Below are 16552 nucleotides of genomic sequence, written 5' to 3'. Positions count from 1 at the left end.
GAATTCCTACAGCTGAGTCAAGTCCGTGCTATACACTAGTGAACAGTTCATACATTAAAATAATGCTGGGTGCATAGTGTCCTACAATATTAATTTAATATTCCTGTTATTTTCTTTTTTTTGGCTAAACCTAGAGTGACTACACAAGTTTACAGTTTCAAAATTTTCCAACAATGCGAAATCCAAGAAGATTCATATATAACTTTATCATGTAGATACGGTTATATTTATTTTTATCTGCACACAGCCCAACCCAGCATAACTGTCTCTGAAACATTAGTGATAAAATAGCATCGTTATGTTGTATACGGTGATGACAAGAGCATTCTAGGCAATCCAATTTTATGACGTAGGCATTGTGGCGTTGGGGGGGGGGTCTCTTTAAAAAGCCTGTCCTATCATTCGCTGCATTCAGTCGCTGAAGTTGAAGAAGTTTTTCTAGTTTGTCTCACTTGGTTTTTTGAGGAACCTCTTTAAATCGTTCACTGATATAAAACCCTAGATTTCTACCGGTATAACTTGATTGGCAAAAACGTAGCTTTTTGAAGAAGATCTTCAACGCATCGTTTCATTCCGGGCACAAGTGTTTGGTCTGACACATCTGAGCGTTTCATCAACTACTTCTGAAGGCAGATTTTCCCCCCAACGCGCTCAGGCTATCACAAATTTCGTTGTGAATAGGGAAGGACAACCAAAAGTAAAATGAGCACGCACTACGACCAACAGCACTACCAAGATACCGATAACTGGGAGGAGCAGGACGATGAGATACCGGCCACAGAAAAAGACCTAGCCGAGGATGCCCCATGGAAGAAAATCCAGCAGAACACCTTTACCAGGTGGTGCAATGAACATCTGAAATGTATCAACAAGTCCGTAACCGATCTCCAAAAAGACTTCACCGATGGGCTCAAGTTAATCAGTCTGTTGGAGGTTTTGAGCCAAAAGAAGATGTACAGAAAACATAACGTAAGACCGAACTTCCGACAAATGAAACTGGAAAATGTATCAGTGGCGCTGGAATTCCTGGAGAGAGAACACATCAAACTGGTATCCATAGGTAGGTCCGAGTCTATGTATTTTACTGCCATTGATAAAATCGTCATGCGATCTCTAGGACAGGAGGTCCTGGAAAAGTGGAATGATGGCTAGACATTGCTGCACAAGTGCGCCTGTTCCATGAGCAGTTTAGGGAATTTATGTAAACCTGCTATCATAATCTTTCATTTTAAACGCAAAACAGCTCCTATATTTATTGCTTTTTACTGAGTTCCTGAAAATCATTAATGGATAGGTTTCTGAAAGTTTCTGTTTTTTTGGCCGACTGGAAATCTCACTGTGGGTATTAATAATGTATAGAATATAAATCACTAGACATTTTGAATAAGCCTTTGGTTCACTGACATTTTGTGTGTTGACTTTCGAGCCACCTATAGGCTCATAATCAGTTCGATTGACCTAATTGATATGATTTAATAAACACTTACAATTTCTGCAGTAATGTTCCTCTAAGACTATTACGGTTACAAAAGAATATGTATAATGTGTTGCTTGGTTTGTATGTTTTTATTATTATTTAGATCCCATGTAGGCCTATTGCTAAGGTGGTAAAACTAATTTGTTATATTTTCCGGAGCAATATTTTCCGGTGAGGTTTATTAGAAGCTTATTCATCATTACTGGAAATGTGTACAATTAGAAGTCGAGTACATGAGTGGAGTGGTGGCTCAGTGAATAGCAATGTAGCTGCATACTATCATGGTTATGTGTTTGAGTCTATCCACTGTCTGTGAAGTTTGCATATTATTCCGTTTGCTGCCGTTTTCCTCTGGCTATTCCGATTTCATCCTGTAGTTCTGACACCTGCAGCTAGGTGGGGTCTGGAAATTATTCTCAGTGTATGCCCTGTGATGAATTGGCGTTGTATTCAGCATGTCCCCTGCCTAGTGCACTATTTTGGGGAAGTCTCTAGTCCAGGCTTACTGCAACCACACAAAGAAAAAGTGGTTATGGAAAATGGATGGAATTTCATAATGTTTTGTTTTGTTGAAGAGTACCTTAGGATGTATTATAGCACGCTTATGTATATAATCTTTTATGGTGTGCTATATATGCTGGATGTTGATGCCTATTCCTGGTCTCTTCAATTACAAATTTAGTTTACAGTAATTTTTTGGATATTATTGTTGTGTACTTTGTTGTCCAGACGTATCCAAATTTCAGCAAAGTTAATATTTTTTGATTAAAATATTAGGGTTTATGGTTTTTCTTCATTTTAACACGAGTCTGGGCTGTAAAACCACTGGAAGTAAAATTGTCATTAACTTCAAATACCAGAGAACATACTGTAGGTATATGAGATGGTATGTGTTCTTTTCTGCATATGAATCCATCTTTACACACCAAACCCATTGTCTTTGTGAGTGTGTGTGGAAAATGTATGGCCAGACTAAGTCTTGTAGAAATATTGTAGAAAAAGTATACCTAGATGGATGTGGCTTGAAGTACATACAAATTATGTTGCGGCAGTCGCAAATGTCAAAGTAAATGGGGGCCAGGGGGGTCGTAAATCTCACATCCCAAGTCGATGACTCTCTTCATTCTCATGTACATCCAGTGAAAGGTGGAAAAAGGTAAAAAAAAAAAGATGAGAGACCATAAAAAAAACAGGTACACTTCTGAATGGCATTAACCTTACAGGAGATCGTTTTTGAAAGATGTCTCCTGTGATGTCTCTGGATGTAGTTCCAAGATCTAGAAGAGTAGCTCTGGGAGCATGCCAGGAAACGAGTGACACAGCTGTCACCAGTGTACCCTCTCCAGGAAACCCTGCCCTTACATTGCACTCTTCACATTAAGTGCCAGTTGTCCACGCACAGTCACACACACTTTGAGATACTGACTCCCTTGCTTATGTTGCCACACCAACACGTACACACAACAGATACCCATACACTAGCAGCCATAGACATAGATTTCATTCTACATGATTCTGCAGGATTTTATTTTTGTCTTATACATACTGATTTATTGACATGCTTAGTGGTCGTCATATTGCTTCTGTATGTTGGAACGGGGGGCTATGCGCTTTTGCTAAGCTTCAAGCCCAAAGAGTGACAAGCAGGCATCTAGACTCTGGCACGCCTCCAGGAACAGAAGTTTAAAATAGCTATGCATCAGAAGTGAGAGTCATAGGAGAGGCCCCATGTGTGAGGTAGTTGGTGAGGGTGGGGGGCAGACACCTCTGATGAAACATCACTTGATATATCATTAGCCAAAGGATGTTTTAGAGTAGTGTGTTTGTTTGAAACAGCTCTTCCCGATCACATAGTGGTTATCTCTGCCGTTTCATCCAACTTGATGACAAAACGATTTCTGTGTAAGAACGATAGAGTCCAGTCTCACTGCACAACACTTTTAAGTTTAGCAACAGAGATAAAATGTCACAGGCAGATGTCTTATCTCATCCGGGAAAGTAAGTGAGAGGAGAAAGTGTGAATGAAAGTGACAGTGAGGAGAGGATTATTAAGGAGGTTAAGTTAAAAATTTAACGCAGTGACTCACCAGCTCATTAGGTGCACGCATGACCTTCTTGTCATGAGGCCATTCTTAGAAATGGGTGAGGTCAGTGTGAGGTTTACACCCCATCATTTAGGAACACTGCCTAGACCTCCCCTACTGGCTTCAAAAAGGTCTTATTCTTAATAATGGCTCCAGGACCAAGTCAAATAGATCTGTAACATCAAAAGCCTTTTTTTTGTCTAACCCAGGTTGTATGTTTTTGACCCATCATGGCTCGTGTGTAGCAAGCTGACAGTCCTGGCAGGTTACTGAGGCGGTGAATCTATCAAGACCTCCCGACATTTCTACATTGCTTTTTTTTTGTTTTATTATCACATTAGTAATAACATCAAATACTGATAAAAATGTTTTTTTTTGTTACTGTAATTTAGCATTAAATTACTCTTACCTCTTAAATGTGCTTTTGTCTTTCTCTGTGTCCACTGTGCTTCTAAAAAGCTCTTTGTTGAGTGAAATGTGCATATTCTTTCCATGACAAATTGCTGTTTTAAATGGAGCTGCTACAGTAGGTTTACATACTGATGAGAAATTTTACACAGTCTTGCTGAGTTTAGCAAATATTCTGAAAGATAAAGAGTGATTATATGTAGAGTAAAAGCGTAGGAGTAATTATAATAATGTGGGTATAATTAGGTCTCATTATAACACATGCGCTGGTGCTGCCTCTTCATACTGACGTGGTCTCATTCCCAGTGCAATTACAACCCTTATAAATTACAATGTCATGCCTCATGTTGGGCACTAATGCAGTTTTTTTCTGGTGTCACAGTTCTTGACCTCTGTTAGTTGAACATATGATTATAAAGGGAGAACACACACAGGGCCAAAGGCAGGATCTTAGCCCCCAGTCCTGAGGGTATAAGGCTACAGTTCAACAGCCAGATAGATTGTTACATGGTTCATCAGGGACAGGGGACCCTCATGCAGAATGAACAGGAAACCAGAGTGAAAAAACAGAGTTGGGGATAGAAGCAAAGGTCAAAAAGCCAGATGACCTATTCTGGGGGTTAAGGGAAGGATGGGCACATGTGCAGACGCAAAAAGCTTCTATTATATTAGCTTTTTGCTAAATGGCTCTCATCAAAGTGAATTCAAAGGCAATGTGAGGTGTCGTATTAAATAAGGGACAGATTGGCTCTATCGCCATTACTGATGATTCCCAGGCAAAATGACATGTAATGCTTAATGTGGTTATCACCCAGGCCTGTGCAAACAGTTACCAAGAGAAAATATCTGAAACATTTTTAATAATATTACAGACAATTTAATTCTATGGGTAATCAGTCTACTATATATTAAAAGACATATATTACAGTGTTAACCACCATCCCCATTCAGCCTGCACAGTCCACTGCCTTGGTTATCATTTAGTGTTGCTCAACTCTCTGCCTCTTCTTGTGTTCACATAGACAGCAAGGCCATTGTGGATGGGAACTTGAAGTTGATTCTGGGCCTCATCTGGACACTGATCCTACACTACTCCATCTCCATGCCCATGTGGGACGATGAGGACGACGAAGATGCTAAGAAACTAACCCCTAAGCAGCGTCTCTTGGGCTGGATCCAGAACAAAGTTCCGCAGCTCCCCATTAACAACTTCAACCGGGACTGGAGGGATGGCAAGGCTCTGGGCGCACTGGTAGACAACTGTGCTCCAGGTAAAGCATTTATCAAAGAAAGGAAACCTACTTGTCAAATTTTGTGTTGCCGTACCTAGCTGTCATTCGGGATGTGGCTGAGTATGACAGTCCGACATCTACAGAGACGAGGCTTGTGGCTGCTTTTAAAATTGTTGTTATTTCTAGCTTAGTGTTAACAGAAGAATGTGCTGTTGAAGATGTTGGCACACCCTAGTAGATGTTTAAGTGATAATACAACTGGGTCTCTGGATAAGAGCAGAGTCCTTCTGACATGAGCACTGAGTATAACTCGCAGTGAAGGGTATCGGTCGCAGTGTAGCATGTTTGCTCTAAAATAGCTCTTCTACTTCAGAGGAGCAACTAAAGTTAGCATGTGATGGGGTTTTGGACATGGATACAAAGACCATGTCCTCATAAACAGAGTTGGGTAATTCAGGTCCAGAGAGTAAAAGTCCAGACCGGGATTTTGTTTCAACCAACCAGTTAAGCATACAGAGTCACAGTCACAGAGTACTCAACTGGTTGGTTGAAACAAAATCCTGGCTACTGATGCTCACAGAAAACAATTTCAGCATGGAGACACTGAAACATGCAACTCTTACCTTGTTTGATTGGTCAATGCATAAATAAAATTAAATATGAGCAAGAAATTAGAATTAGAACTGGGAAATGACTACTTATTGGGAATGATGAGTTGTTAAAATAGGCTGCTTCTCTAAAGGGTGAATCATGTGGCTGCAACTGAGTACACAGAGCACACAGACTATATACATATGTATAATGTCTTGGCCAGCGAAGGGGGCTGCGGGCATAGACCACCTGTCAGGGGGCAGCTGGCTAGACCTCCACTAAGGGGGCAGTGAGCATAGAGCTCCACTTAGGTGGCAGTGAAAGTAGACCTCCCCTGTGGGGGTAGCTGGCTAGACCCCCCCCCCCCCCCCCACTGGGAGCAGCTGGCTAGACCTCCATTAAGGGGGCAGTGCAGATTCCCTGGTGCCCGGGTATGGACAGCTGACCCGGATCAACTGAAATTCTCTGGTAGCTGTGTCATTTTTTATTTAGCTGCTCTCTGCACCACTCCAAAGCAAATGACGAACAGATCCGAAGGTTTAAGGATCTGTGAAGTATTGCTTTTATATAATCAAAATTATACGTTTACAGTCATTCATTTGCTAAAGAAGACGGACTCGGGTATTGTGTTTGTGACAAGGTGGCTTAAACCTATGCTAGTCTTTAACCTGGGTATGTTTGCTTTTGTTTCATCTGTTTTTTATTCATCCCATTTTTTTCCACCTAAATGAATAGTTTGATTTCCTCATTCACAAACATGACAAATATGAATTTTGATCATTATAGAAACAATAACAACAATAATAATAATAATCAATCCATTTTCCTGTCCCACTCTTTCTATGTAGGGTTGCGGGTAATACTTTACTATTTATTAGGGCAAGAAAGAAAAAATTCTAACTAAAATAATAATGAAAAATAAATGTCATACAGCATCTATTCATTAAATGAGACTCTTTCCCACAAACTATATATATGTATATATAGCCATATATATTTCTCAACAAAACAAAACAAAAAAATGCATTTTTACAGAGCCATAAGATTAGTCATTATTGGGAAATACAGTGACACCATCAATGTTACAGAAGGCCTAGGTTTAGCTAGGCCTTCAGGGAGAGCATAATTAATCAGCCCCTTTTACCTAACAAAAAGGGGAATGTTTCTAGGCAAAGGATTGTAAACAGCGCTGACTTGCCTCCTCACACATCCCTCAGTGGAGAAGCTGGGAGCCCATCCGTGACCATATGAGGCCTGGTGCATCGCTAGGAGAAACACTGAGCTCATAGGTCACACACATGCTGATGTCTTCTGAGACATTTGTCTTTTTATTCACAGTTCTGACATGCACCAGTAACACACTTACAGATTACTCACTTCCCCTTAACAGGACACAGAGAAAACTCCATGAATCCATGATTGATAACTTTGAAATATAAGATTTTTTTTTCTACGCTTTCATTATGCCTGTTGTATCGTCACTGTTGCATTATGAAATGTGCAAAAGTTTTCACTTCTGTGTATCATTGTAACATAGTATTTTAAACAGCATGTCATTGGTTGGGGCAGAACGCCTGCAGTGTGTGACATTTAAGTTTATCATCTCTTTAACATGTTCCTGAAACATTGTTTCCCACAGTATGACATTTCTTCCATGCAACGCCATCATACAATTCTGAGAAAGTGACAATCAACATAGCTCTTTTATTTGGATTATGTCTCTGTCAGTAGTAGTAAAACAACTTGGTATCATTATAGTCTTTTTCCCAAATTTTCAGTCCATATATGGGATGAACATTATTCCCATGCATGGTTCCCATAAGGCATGATGGGGCTGTCAGGTGCCCCTTTCTTCTTGTTTTATAGGCTGCAGGCTTTATTAAGTAATATACAAATTTGGAAGTGAATGCTATTCGCTCTATCACCCACAGCCCTTTTAGAGTGGAGAGGATATTAGATGCCACTGTAGAAAGATGAGAGAGAGATTAAGCCAGCTATCTAACCCACATAGTGGACAGCAAGCCGTTTTGCATTCTCTGGATGTTCTCACAGCTAGCTGCAGAGTAGCACAGTTGTGGGCAAACCAAGGCTCCCATTAGGGTGTAGTTTGTTTCAGTTGGTGCACACCTAGCACGGCCTTACAATTTATATCTATGGGAGCTGATTCCATAAAACTGTATAGGAGCTGACTACTGACTCAAGCAAAGTCGGGGTTGGTGCTTTGGATGGCCCAAGGGCCGCCCCTGGCTGTGTAGATGCAGAGCAGAGGCTTCATGTCGCATCTGATTTGTCCTCTTTCTGTAGGTTTGTGCCCAGACTGGGTGGAGTGGGACCCCAAGCAGCCTGTGGAGAATGCCAGAGAAGCTATGCAGCAGGCTGACGACTGGCTGGGCGTGCCGCAGGTACGCCCCCCCCTGCCTGCAGGCAGTGCTGCTGTACCAGTACGGCACTTCTAGGGCTAACTTTAAAATGACAATAAGACCCCTCATGTATAGAACTTTAATAGGTATTATAGGATGATTTCCTGTTTAACCACTTTGTAGTACCAGCAGCCTTATAGTCAAATCAAATCACTTTTATTGTCACACAACTAGAATGAGTGAATTAGTGAGTGCAAGTCCTAGGTCTAGAGATCCCCATTCACAGTGCGATATACTAAATAAATACAAACTGTACAACAGTATCTGCTATACAAATGCACAAAAAACAGTACAATACACAATTCAATACACTGTGTAGAATATAATAAACCACAGAACAAGCAGACAGACTGTAGGTGCAATAACAGCACAGTTTAGTGCACTGAAAAGCGTTCTATTAGTGCAATGGGGAGTGGAGGCAGTGTCCTGTGAGGTGGTGGCTGGTATTAACTGGAGTTCAGCATCCAGGTTACCTGCTGGAAGAAACCATAATGGAGCCTGCTGGTCCAGCACCTGATGCTGGGGTAACGTCTGCTGGATCCACCTTGAGGTGGCTGGGCTCTTTGAATCCTTGTAGCCTCTGAATTGTTTAGTGGGGGATGGTTATTCAGTTCTCCCTGGAGAGCTATGGCGATCCCCACAGAAGATCATGGACAGTATTCTGTTTACTAAAAGGACTGACGGGATAATAATTGCCCCTATAGGTGATCGCACCTGAAGAGATTGTGGATCCTGACGTGGACGAGCACTCAGTGATGACATACCTGTCTCAGTTCCCCAAAGCTAAGCTCAAACCAGGTGCACCACTGCGCCCCAGGCAGGTGGATCCTATGAAGGTTAAGGCCTACGGCCCTGGTAAGGATTTACTGTTGTTCAGTACCTACCTGTAAGAGCAATTTCTGTATATAAGATTCTTTTTCTGACACATTTCAATAACTGTAACCCATACATGACTATGGGATGTAAATTTCAGCACTGATAAACCCCAGAAAAGAAGAATAAGGGACATCAAGTTTAATGAAATGTACCTGTGTAGCATTATAATCCTTGATGTATCTGCATGCAGGAATAATAAAAATACTATTTAAAATAAAAAACTCAAATCGCAAATTGCATCCCTAATGCATAAAAATGTCATGTTTTGCTGACAGGTATTGAGCCACAGGGGAATGTTGTCCTGAAGCCAGCTGAATTCACAGTGGACACCATAGAGGCTGGGCAGGGTGAAGTACTGGTCTATGTAGAGGACCCCGAAGGACACACAGAGGAGGTTATTTTCCTACGACACAAAATGTTCCAAGAAGTGGTTATTTAAAAGATTATGGTTTCTTGAGTGTTAAAAGGTATGTTTGTCAAATATTTAATAACAATTTCATTGTATGTTCAGGCCAAAGTTGTTCCCAACAAGAACAAAAACAGGACCTACTCTGTCACCTATGTACCAAAAGTAGAAGGACTTCATAAGGTAAAGTCCTGTGCTTTTACCAGCTTGACTTGCGACTTGTGGTCCTGATGTGCTAGAGCTTGAGCAACCAGGAACATGTATCTCTTTTACCTAGGTGAAGGTACTCTTTGCTGGCCAAGACATTAACAAAAGTCCCTTCATGGTCCATGTGTCTAAAGCAATGGGAGACTCCACAAAGGTTCAGGCACGTGGGCCAGGCCTGGAACCAGTAGGCAATGTAGCCCAAAAACCCACTTATTTTGACATTTACACAGCTGGTAAGTATGGTAGAGAGGTTTTGATCAAAAGGAATCCAAATTTTTATATTTTGTCTTAAAAATCACTAAATGTCGGAAAGATAACATGTCTGGGAAATTGTAATATTATCTCCTTACCTACCAGAAAGTCATGCAGAGCAATGATGGTAAAACTGGTTCTTCAGGCTATTGCTAAAGCAGCTATGTCTCTTTTTTGTTTTGTGCACTAGATCTACTTTATTTATTATTATCTATTAGTGTACCTTCCTGGAACCATTTTACTTATATGTGTTGTGTTTTTAAATGCAGGCGCTGGAGAAGGTGATGTGGGAGTGGTCATTGTGGACCCTACAGGCCGGAGGGATACGGTGCCTGTTACTTTGGAGAACAAGGGGGATAATGTTTTCCGCTGCACATACCAGCCTCTGCAGGAGGGACCACACTCCGTCCAGGTCACCTTTGCAGGCCAGCCGATCCCCAAAAGCCCCTTTCCTGTCAACGTCTCACAAGGTGAAGCTACTTATGTTTTTCATTCTCTTTTCAAATGAACCAAAGAATGCGGTGTATACTATAGGATGTTCTTCTTGCACATTCTGTCATACTCCTTTACCCAAACAGTCATACTTCTAACAAAACATGATCAAACTCTCCTTCACACACACTCATTGATGGGCCTTGGACCCCCCCCCCCCCAAAGGTTTTTTTCTCCCTACTTGAGAGTTTTTGTTTAATTTCCTCTGTTGTCTTCCAGCTTTCTGTGAAATAGATGTATGAATTTTGACATAAATTCATAGTTTACAGCTATTCCTGCATCCACTGTCTCCCCTTGACTGGATCGTATTAACAGTTAAGCCCAGCATCTGTTAGTAAAGCTCTTTCTTACCACAGCCTGCTACCCCAAGATGTGTAATGCCTCTGGCCGAGGTCTGCAACCCAAGGGGCTCCGCGTGAAGGAAGTAGCAGACTTCAAGGTGTTTACTAAGGGGGCTGGCAGTGGGGAGCTGAAGGTGCTCGTTAAAGGACCCAGTGAGTGCATTTTCTGCCCACCCAAGGGCCTCCCAACAATTCTGTCCTCTGAAAGGCTGTGTGAGTTTAAAAATGGTGCAAATGCGTGGTGTGATGTGTTTACTTCTGATTACTTCAGAAGGAGGAGAAGAGCCAGTGAAGGTGCGGGAAGTTGGAGATGGGGTGTACGAGTGCGAATATTACCCAGTTGTACCTGGAAAATACACTGTAGCCATCACCTGGGGAGGACAGGCTATTCCACGCAGGTAAGGTAACAGAAAAGCAATGTCAATATCAGGCTATATTCTATTGGGATTAGCACTACTGTATATTACAAACATGAATACTTAACATTAGCATACCCCAATGAGTATTATGTCAGTAAGTTTTCAGGTTGTGAAGCCTAGAAATCATTCCCATACATGGGATTTATATTATATGTGGTGTTTTGTGTACATGTGTGTTACTATACATATATATATACGTATATATTTACATGTAGCCCCTTCGAGGTTGTGGTCAGTGAGGCTGCAAAGAGTCAGAAGGTCCGAGCCTGGGGTCCTGGCCTGGAAACTGGGATGGTGGGCAAGTCCGCAGACTTTGTGGTGGAAGCTATTGGCATAGAAGTAGGAAATCTGGGTAAGAGGCAAATGGGGTGTTGGGTTTTCAGACCTGGAGAAGGATGGACTATAGGGACGCTTTTATCTGATTTTTAGTGATGGCTGATATTCCACTGAGGTTCATGAAGCTTAATTATACTTATTTATGATTTACCAGATGGAAACATTTAGCCCATAGTTGTTTTAAATACAGAAGCGTCTTTTACAGCATTGGGTAGGGTTGGGCAATATACGCAATATGTCGACTTATCCTCATATGAAATTAAAACTATTAAAAAAGAGAAACTTCAATAAACTGTCAATAAGGCACTTTGCTTAATAGTACACATTAGCCTATCACATCACAGAAAGGAATGCAATTTCAAACGATCATAATTAAAAGTCTGTCTTTTAAGAATGGACAGTCACTGTCTAACAAGTGCATAGGTTGGTTGAGTTAACGGAGCATGCCACATAGTTCTGTGGTAATGCACATGAGTCATTGAAGAGATGAGCGCTCTCACACAGAGGAAATTGTGAAAACTGGTGAAAAAAGCGACAGCATTCAGCCAGCAATGTCAATCCCATCCTCTGGAATGAGCAGTGAGGCAGTCCCCCAGTATTTAATTTGGCTTCATTCATCACCCCAATAAATACAGTAAAGAAATAATGATTGAATTCTATCGTGATAATTATCAACATCAACTGATATGAAATAAATAATTACAATAAAATATTTTGCCATATAGTATAGCCTCAACATTGGGCAGCATCATCACAATATAGAATCAGCTTAGAAGGGATGTCTGAGGGGGGCTCAATGATATTCTAACATGTATCTGTCTTTGTGGGTGGGCAGGCTTTTCTATCGAAGGACCGTCTCAGGCTAAGATTGAGTGTGATGACAAGGGTGATGGCTCCTGGGATGTACGCTATTGGCCCACTGAGCCAGGTGACTATGCTGTGCATGTGATTTGTGACAATGAGGACATCAAGGACAGCCCATTCATGGCCCACATCCTGCCTGCTGATAAGAGCATTTACCCGGAGAAGGTCAGTCAGCTTTCCCATCCAGATCATTTTCCAGTGTCTAGTGGCGTCCAGTATCCACCCATCCAGATGTCCCGTCTCTGCTCATCCTTTGCTACTGATGCTCTTGGCTCCAGGTGAAGGCCTTTGGCCCAGGCCTGCAGCCCACTGGCTGCATCATCAACCAGCCTGCAGAGTTCACTGTTGACACCCGAGGGGCTGGTAATGGCCAACTGAAGATTTATGCACAGGTATTTGGAATTAACAAGGACATATGCATAACATGTAGTATTCATCAGGATATTTTATGTTAAATTACTTAAATTTGAAAACATAATCCTAACTATATTCATTTAAAACATTAAGATATTAAAAATATATATCACATTTTTGTTTTTCAGCATGCCAGTGAAATCCAGTGTAAGTTTGAAGTATATGTCTGTGTCTCTACAGGACGCCGATGGCCTTACCATTGACATCCAGATCACCGACAAAGGAGATGGCACATTTGTGTGTGTCTACGTGCCAGTTAAGCCCATCAAGCATACCATAATCATCACTTGGGGAGGGGTCAACATCCCCAACAGCCCCTTTAGGGTAAGAGGCCACACTGAAAATGGTCATGGGTAATATTGGGCAGAACCCTTCGGTCATTTGTTGATGGTCGTCATCTGTGTTGATTATTTGCAGTTATTTAGTTAGGCAACATTTTTGTCCGTCACTTCACAAGCATATGTAATCTGTCATAAGGAGATCTCTTACTACAGGATAGTAAGGGTCTTATAATTGAAAACGACATTGACATAGTAAATGAGTTCAATGATAGTTTTGCACGGGTATTCACTGTCGAGGACACTAGTAACTTACCAGTTCTTATTACTAATTCAACATCGTCTATAACTAATATATATATAACTGAAGCTGATGTTTTGCAAAGCCTAGCTAAGCTCAAAATAAATAAATCACAGGGCCCTGATGGCATCTTACCTATAGTGTTAAAAGAGATGAGGGATATTATTTGCCGACCCTTAACATTACTGTTTCAAAAATCCTTATCTGAAGGTGTGGTACCTTCTGATTGGAAGCATGCCAACATAACGCCCATTTTCAAAAAAGGGGATAGAAGTAATTTGTCAAACTATAGGCCAATCAGTCTAACTTGTATAACTGGTAAAGTTATGGAGGCTATAATCAAAGAGAAAATGGTAGATTACCTGGACTCAAATAACATTTTGAGGGATAGCCAGCATGGATTTAGGAGAGGTAGATCCTGTTTAACAAATCTGTTGGAGTTTTTTGAGGAAGCTACTCAGGAAGTTGATGATAAGAAGGCCTATGATGTCATCTATTTAGATTTCCAAAAGGCTTTTGATGTTGTTCCCCACAAGAGGCTCTCACTTAAACTCAAAGCGACAGGTATTTTAGGAACTGTAGCGACTTGGATTGATAACTGGTTAACGGATAGGAAGCAGCGAGTAGTTATAAGAGGCTCGATGTCACAGTGGGCCTGCGTTCATAGTGGGGTACCGCAGGGTTCAATTTTAGGACCACTTTTGTTCCTAATTTACATAAATGATATAGACACCAATATATACAGTAAACTGGTGAAATTTGCAGATGACACCAAGGTGGGTGGTGTAGCAGATACTGAACTAGCGGCTCAGCAGCTACAGCGGGATCTTAATTTAATTAGTGACTGGGCTGACACCTGGCAGATGAAATTTAACATAGACAAATGTAAGGTACTCCATGTAGGGAGCAGAAATATAAAGTACAGGTATTTTATGGGACCTACTGAAATAAAGGTAGCTGATTATGAGAAAGACCTTGGTGTGTATGTTGATGCTTCCATGTCTCATTCTCGCCAGTGTGGGGAAGCAATAAAAAAGGCCAATAGGATGTTGGGGTACATCTCCAGGTGTGTGGAGTTTAAGTCAAGGGAGGTAATGCTAAGATTATACAATTCCTTGGTGAGACCTCACCTAGAATATTGTGTACAGGTTTGGTCACCATATCTTAAAAAGGACATAGCGGCCTTAGAAAAGGTGCAGCGTAGGGCCACAAGAATGATTCCTGGTCTTAGAGGAATGTCATACGAGGAAAGGTTATTTGAGCTAAATCTGTTCAGCCTCAAGCAAAGGAGACTGAGGGGGGACATGATCCAGGTCTATAAGATTCTAACAGGTTTGGATGCTGTTCGACCGAATAGTTACTTCAGCATTAGTTCAAATACAAGAACTCGTGGCCATAGGTGGAAATTAGCGGGAGAACATTTCAAACTGGATTTAAGGAAGCACTTCTTTACACAGCGTGTAGTCAGAGTATGGAATAGTCTTCCTGATAACGTAGTGCAAGCTGAATCCTTGGGTTCCTTTAAATCAGAGCTAGATAAGATTTTAACAACTCTGAGCTATTAGTTAAGTTCTCCCCAAGCGAGCTCGATGGGCCGAATGGCCTCCTCTCGTTTGTATAGTTCTTATGTTCTTATGTTCTTATGTTCTTTGTATTGTGACTTTTTCATTGTGTTATAGTCAGAGATGGATAGTTCAGGTCCACTCTTTATACTGAACTGGTTGGTTAAAACAAAATCTTGGTCTGGATTTTTACTTTCTGTACCTGAACTATCCACCACCGCTTACAGTTGGTCGTAAACCTCATTTTGGCCTCATTTTGACTCCAGTATCATGCTCTCTGTTCACATGTAGGTAGTCGTTGGGGAAGGTAGTCACCCAGGAAAAGTTAAGGTGTACGGGCCAGGAGTGCAGAAAACAGGGCTGAAGGCCAATGAGCCCACATATTTCACTGTGGACTGCGCTGAAGCTGGACAAGGTAAGGGAATGCTCACATGAAGTAGGTCAGCAAAGCAGGATATTAGTCTCGAGACTTACAGCTTGTTTATTCCTGTTGCCTTTTCTATTTACTTGGCCGTAATGCGTTACCACTCATTGATCGTGTCCAAATTTCTCAGGTGATGTCAGTATTGGCATCAAGTGTGCCCCTGGGGTTGTGGGTCCCAATGAGGTGGACATCGACTTCGATATAATCAAGAATGACAATGACACCTTCACAGTAAAATACACACCCCCTGGCCCTGGTAACTACACAATTATGGTGCTGTTTGGAGACCAGGTGAGGCTTTTGAAGCAGTCAGCAGTGGGAATGGTTTTACTGTTTGGATCTCTGTAGAAAGAAATCGATCTGTTTTCACAGTGCAAATGTCTCATATCTGCAAATAATGCCTTTTTATTTTAGTGACATTATTTTTTAATAATATTGTGTTCATAAGAGTGTCTTGCAGCAATGTTTTTGCTTTTGCTTTGGTACTTTGTTTAATCATTAAATTTACAATTTAAGTGCTTAGTACAAATTGTAGCTATATTTGCTTTTCCAAATAGAATAATGAAACTAATGCCTATTATGTATTTATGCCAATCCCCGTCTATAGGAAATCCCCATCAGCCCATTCCATGTTAAGGTACAGCCGTCTCATGATGCTGCCAAGGTGAGGGCAGAGGGCCCTGGGCTTAACAAGACAGGTGAGATCTGGTTTAGCAGCATTTCATTGGGGGTTTCTTAGTCTCTCTGCCACCATTAATGCTTAGCCTGACACAGACCCTTTAGCTGCTGTATCAACACAAAAATAAATTGAAGCACACAAAAAGATTGATAAACAAAGCTATTAGTGAAGCCAATATAAGGCCAATATGACACTGATACAGAGAGCGAACAGAAACCCTTGGTCTACAGCACAGATGGGCTGATGGAAGCTTGTGTGTTGTAGGTGTGGAAGTGGGCACGCCCACTCATTTCACAGTCTTCACCAAGGGGGCGGGTAAGGCTAAACTGGATGTCCAGTTTGATGGAGCCATCAAGGGACAGGCGGTGCAAGACTTTGAGATCATCGATAATCATGACTATACCTACACTGTCAAATATACTGCTGTGCAGCAGGTATGTCCACTGCTGAGGGGGGAGCGTCATGATTCATCTGTTATTGACTTTTTTA

General features: G+C 41.4%; 1 protein-coding gene across 1 annotated transcript in view; it reads left to right on the top strand.

The window, feature by feature from the left end:
* Positions 1-392: 392 nt before the first annotated feature.
* The window catches only part of LOC111847024 (filamin-C-like), a 29543-nt gene continuing 13383 nt past the window's right edge, over positions 393-16552 (top strand). The window contains exons 1-18 of the mRNA XM_072711172.1: positions 393-1060; positions 4992-5240; positions 8097-8194; positions 8917-9067; positions 9364-9482; positions 9600-9677; positions 9772-9934; positions 10223-10423; positions 10802-10939; positions 11058-11184; positions 11421-11557; positions 12377-12570; positions 12684-12797; positions 13000-13143; positions 15252-15375; positions 15515-15675; positions 15992-16082; positions 16328-16497. Of these exons, the coding sequence (XP_072567273.1) occupies positions 703-1060; positions 4992-5240; positions 8097-8194; positions 8917-9067; positions 9364-9482; positions 9600-9677; positions 9772-9934; positions 10223-10423; positions 10802-10939; positions 11058-11184; positions 11421-11557; positions 12377-12570; positions 12684-12797; positions 13000-13143; positions 15252-15375; positions 15515-15675; positions 15992-16082; positions 16328-16497 (2817 nt within the window). The 5' untranslated portion in view covers positions 393-702. The remainder of the gene's footprint in view (positions 1061-4991; positions 5241-8096; positions 8195-8916; positions 9068-9363; positions 9483-9599; positions 9678-9771; positions 9935-10222; positions 10424-10801; positions 10940-11057; positions 11185-11420; positions 11558-12376; positions 12571-12683; positions 12798-12999; positions 13144-15251; positions 15376-15514; positions 15676-15991; positions 16083-16327; positions 16498-16552) is intronic.

The sequence above is a fragment of the Paramormyrops kingsleyae genome, chromosome 1, assembly GCF_048594095.1.
Source record: "Paramormyrops kingsleyae isolate MSU_618 chromosome 1, PKINGS_0.4, whole genome shotgun sequence".
Taxonomy (NCBI): Eukaryota; Metazoa; Chordata; class Actinopteri; order Osteoglossiformes; family Mormyridae; genus Paramormyrops; species Paramormyrops kingsleyae.
This window is presented reverse-complemented; position numbering and strand designations above follow the sequence as displayed.